The following is a 5,120-nucleotide window of genomic DNA, read 5'->3' as shown; positions in this document are numbered from 1 at the left end:
TTTTAAGTACTTTTTATTAAGAATCTCATCTAACCTAGTTAAAAGTGTCTTACGTTAATTTTTCTTGTTTAAAAGCCAAAAATCAGTGACACTCAAGCACACACTCCCGGGGTCCTTCTCCACTGTTTTGTTTATTAGTTATTAGTTATCTGCTCTTCCCACTCACGGCACACACTGTTGGGGTTACTGCTTAACAGCAAAGCCTCTGTAGTTCAAAGCATTTTTTTAATCAACCGCCCTCACATTCTCTCTCTCTCCTCTCCATATCTCTAGGATTCAATCCTCAGAGAGAGACACTCAAAAAAGTGTAAGAAAACTCTAAAACTAAAGAAAAAGAAAACGAAACGATTTTTAAAGTAGAAATAGTGTGTCCGAAGAGAAGGAAAAAAAAACACTAAACTCACACTGTGTCTGAACGAGGAAGAAGAAGAAGAGAAAAGAAAACTTGGATTGTCATTCAAGTTAGGAAGAAGAAGAAGAGTTAAGTTTAAGGCTAAGATTATTAAAGAGAGGCTGTTTAAAGTTAAATCGCAAAAATCGAGGAATAAAGTGAGGATTTTAGGGTTTTTAATTTGAATGTGACAAGTTCAGATCCAATAATGGCCGATCTTCCCGGCGATAATGATGGTTTTTCTTCGATAACAATGATGTCGGATTTTAATTACAGTGGTGGTAGTGGTGGTCGTATGGGTAATGAAGTAGGAGCGCCTCCGTCGATAGGTTCTGCATCTTTTAAAGAAGGAGGGAGAAGTTTAAGAAGAAGGCCATCTGTAAGACCTAGTTTAGATGCGGATGAGTTTATAAATCTATTACATGGTTCGGATCCGGTGAAAGTTGAGCTTAATCGTTTGGAAAATGAAGTTAGAGGTGATTAATGTGATTTGATCTGTTCGTTTCCGAATCTTAGATTTGCTCATTTTTTGACCTAATTTTGTTTCATTTTGGTTGTAGATAAGGATCGGGAATTAACCGACGCGCAAGCTGAAATCAAGGCGTTGAGGTTATCGGAGCGTTCTAGAGAAAGAGCAGTTGAAGAGGTAAATTGTTTTGTTTAATTTATATGGTTAAATATTAAAATTATATATTCGTATTTAAACAGTTTAATAGCTGTGTTTTCTGATTGAAGTTAAATTTGAGCTTTTCTTTTCATTTTGGTGGTAGTGTAACATAATTTGTTACTTTCAAACACAGCCATCCTAGATCATCGGCCCGAGAAAATAAAATGTTTGCTTGATTAAAATCTACCTTTTGCCCTACATTGCGTTTAAATTATTTTTCTGGTTGCAGGTTAATTCGTTATTTGCATTTGTTTGTTTTTGCTATCATGGTAGTCCTTTTATTATCTTTGGTTGCGTCTGTTTCATTTTCAAATTTAAGTAAAAGTTAACATCCCATAGTTTTGGTTGAACCTTAATATATAGTGTCACTTAAGTTCTCGCAGAAACTGAACAATGTCCACCATAATGTTCATTGCGTCTGTTGAGTTATTTACAATACAGTGAAGATACTGTCTCTTAATTTCTCGCAAAAACTGAACAATGTCTGCTACAATGTTCATTCTCTTAGCTTACTGATGAAGCTGTGATGCTGTATATGTGCTGACTTTGTTTTTGTTTGTTCTCATAGCTTACTGATGAGTTGTCTAAAGTGGATGGGAAGCTCAAGTTGACAGAGTCTCTCCTTGAAAGCAAGGTTCTAAATGGAACTCACTTCTTATATCTATTTTAAATTAACTCATGTCAAGGTTATGCACGTGGTCTTTTATTCCTGGAAAGTGCTTGATCTATAGAAATTTATATGCAGAATCTTGAGATAAAGAAAATCAATGATGAAAAGAAGGCCTCGATGGCTGCTCAGTTTGCAGCAGAAGCCACCCTTCGAAGGGTTCATGCTGCTCAGAAGGATGATGACATGCCTCCTATTGAAGCCATTCTTGCACCACTGGAGGCAGAGCTTAAGCTCGCTCGACAAGAGGTAGGATATTCATTTTTCTTTTCCCCATCTCATTTTTCTTATGATATGCGTGTGATATATAATAAGTTACTGTAACGTTTGCTTACAAGGTTTGGTGGTTATTTTCAGATTGCTAAGTTGCAGGATGACAACAAGGCACTAGATCGCCTTACAAAATCAAAAGAAGCAGCCCTGCTTGAAGCTGAGAGGACCGTCCAGGTTGCCTTGGCAAAGGCATCCATGGTGGATGATCTTCAGAATAAGAACCAGGAGTTAATGAAACAGATTGAAATTTGTCAGGTATCATGAACCCATGTTGGCTGACTCATCTGCTTGTTTGTGCATATTGGTTGATATAATTTATTCTTTTCTTGGTATAATATTCAAGGAATTCTAAACATGTTTTCATTTCTCATTAGGAAGAGAATAAGATCTTGGACAAAATGCATCGCCAAAAGGTTGCTGAGGTTGAAAAGCTTAGCACAACTGTGAGGGAACTGGAAGAGGCTGTTCTTGCTGGTGGAGCAGCAGCAAATGCTGTGAGAGACTACCAACGGAAAGTTCAAGAGATGAATGTAAAGTGTTTTTCATATATTTGTTGCTACAGTATTTTTTAGATTCTTTAAACTATTTATTTGTTTGCTGTGGGCGTTCATGGATTGACCTAAATTATTAGTTGTTTTTTATGATTTTTGTAGGAGGAGAGAAAAACCCTCGACAGAGAACTAGCTCGTGCGAAGGTCACAGCAAATAGGGTTGCAGTTGTAGTAGCTAATGAATGGAAAGATGCTAATGATAAAGTGATGCCTGTAAGACAATGGCTTGAAGATCGAAGGTTTTTGCAGGTATGCTTTGAATTATATCAACCATTCTTATCATTCTTCAGATGTGCGTGTATGTTTCTGGATTCATATTATGTTGGTATTATAATTGGAACTGTTATTGTAGGGAGAAATGCAGCAACTTCGAGACAAACTTGCGATTGCAGAGAGAGCTGCCAAATCTGAAGCACAACTAAAAGTATGCATGAACTACAAAACAAATTATCATCATTTCTTTGTCATCTCGTAGGTTGCTGACCAATACACTATGTACCTTTCAGGAAAAGTTTCACCTGCGACTCAAGGTTCTAGAGGAAGGATTAAGGGGATCCCCTGCAATTAGCCGAACTCCAGAAGGAAGAAGTATAAGCAATGGGCGTTCGCGTCGTCAATCCCTTGGCGGAGCAGATAACATTTCCAAATTATCTTCCAACGGATTTTTACCCAAGAAAACACCAACTTCCCAGTTAAGACCTACCATGTCCTCGGGTTCCGCTGCTATTCTGAAGCATGCAAAAGGGACATCAAAGTCGTTTGATGGAGGTACCAGATCATTAGACAGGGGTAAATTGCTTCCTAATGGAATAAACCTGAACCATTCGCTCAATAAATCTATTGATGCCAGAGATAGTGGGGTTAACGACTTAAAAGGGAGTCCTGACAGAAAACCTAGTGACTTTCCGATTGTTGATTCAGAAGATTCTGTCTCTGGATTATTATATGACATGCTGCAAAAAGAGGTTATTGGCCTGAGGAAAGCTAGCCACGAAAAAGATCAGAGCCTTAAAGACAAGGATGATGCTATTGAGGTCAGCTTTCTTTCTGTACTGCATTATTGAAATTGATATTCCGACCAGTGTTTTTCATTAAATTGTATGGTACCACCTCATTCTTTTCACCTTACTTTCATCATCTAGATCAAGAACATGTGACCTTTTTTTCACCTTTCGATGCTGCGACAAATTATTTTTCTTTAAGCACGTGATTTAAATCTTTAATCTGAGACCTCAAATCCACGTAATTTTCAGTCTTCGCCTCATTGTTAAAAATCTATGACCATGCAAACTCATTTTTTTATTTCCAATCGTGGTGGTTCCAGATGCTAGCAAAGAAGGTGGATACGTTGACCAAGGCAATGGAGGTCGAGGCAAAGAAGATGAGGAGGGAAGTAGCTGCAATGGAAAAGGAGGTAGCTGCTATGCGCGTAGATAAAGAACACGAGAACAGATCTAAACGACTCGGTAACTCGAAGGGTTCTGCAAGCAGTTCTCAGCTGCTTCCTGGGAGGTACATATATTTTATTGTGAAAACCTGTTGCATGGATATTATCTTAATGACATGCACAAAAATAGATAGCTTCAGTTTCTCCTCAACTAAAAACCTGAGAATAAATATTCCAAATTAGAAGCCCTTTTGGTTCCAAATTAAATTTTGCGGCGAAGCTGTATCTCTTTAATTATTTTTGTGCAACTTCAAATACTGTAGAAATGGGATTTGTACTGGACATGATGCATAGTTATTGTGGCGTGCAATTGAATAGTCTAATGCTAAACAACCTTAATCTTTTAGTTTTGAGTTGTACTGTCAAAAAGAGGCCCTTTTTCTTCTATTCTTAGTCTGTTGCATGGCTGCATGATTTGTATTCATCCTATCTAGTTGTTTTGAGTTGAGTCAAACTGATCATGTTTTTCTTTATAATATGCAGAAATGTATCACGAAGTGGACTTGTTCGCAATATTCAATGACTAAAAAGCCCCGATGACTCAAATGGAAAATCGGAGGACATCGGTGGCTTCTGACTTTTAACTAAGGTAGCGAGAAAGTCTGAAAGTGGACTAACCTTTTGGGAGGTTTTTGTCTTGTCTGATATTTTAGTATTTGTGTGGTTGTATAGGTTTCATTGTGTTTATTTTATTCCTCTTCTATATTTGTAACCTCCAAGTTAGTTTGTGTGTTGATGGTTGCTGAAGATTGTGAATATTCTTGTAATGGTATCGAGATCAGAACGTTTATGGTTTGGTGATTCTCTTTTTTATCCTCGCGTTTTTAGGGGCCACTCAAAAGGATTTAGGGGCCATCAATTTATACCCATCCAAAGACTCTAGTTAAGGGGTATCCTATATGATATTGAAGTTACATAAATGCCCTTCTGGTAAAACCGTATAAAAACCAAATCAAAAAAAATTCTACTCAGTTCAACTCTTTTTCTTCCAGTTTCATATCTTCCGATGGTGGAAGAAAAAAAACTTTCCCTCGTTCAACCGAAACATCGCCGCGAATCGTAAAATCAAAACATCGTCGATTCGTTTATAAAACAATGGATAAGGGAAATGAAACCCACAGATC

General features: G+C 37.4%; 1 protein-coding gene across 1 annotated transcript; it reads left to right on the top strand.

Annotated features, from left to right (window-relative positions):
• Nucleotides 1-223: 223 nt before the first annotated feature.
• LOC113282534 (microtubule-associated protein 70-2-like) lies at nt 224-4,809 on the top strand. Its single transcript, XM_026531561.1, has 11 exons — nt 224-867; nt 952-1,037; nt 1,627-1,692; nt 1,804-1,974; nt 2,083-2,253; nt 2,373-2,528; nt 2,652-2,798; nt 2,902-2,973; nt 3,056-3,583; nt 3,874-4,061; nt 4,480-4,809. Exons 1-11 carry the CDS (start codon nt 600-602, stop codon nt 4,517-4,519), a joined length of 1,893 nt encoding a protein of 630 aa, XP_026387346.1. The 5' UTR covers nt 224-599; the 3' UTR covers nt 4,520-4,809.
• Nucleotides 4,810-5,120: the final 311 nt, after the last annotated feature.

Source organism: Papaver somniferum, chromosome 5, assembly GCF_003573695.1.
Source record: "Papaver somniferum cultivar HN1 chromosome 5, ASM357369v1, whole genome shotgun sequence".
Taxonomy (NCBI): Eukaryota; Viridiplantae; Streptophyta; class Magnoliopsida; order Ranunculales; family Papaveraceae; genus Papaver; species Papaver somniferum.
The sequence above is the reverse complement of the archived record's forward strand: the minus strand, read 5'-3'. Positions and strand labels throughout refer to the sequence as shown.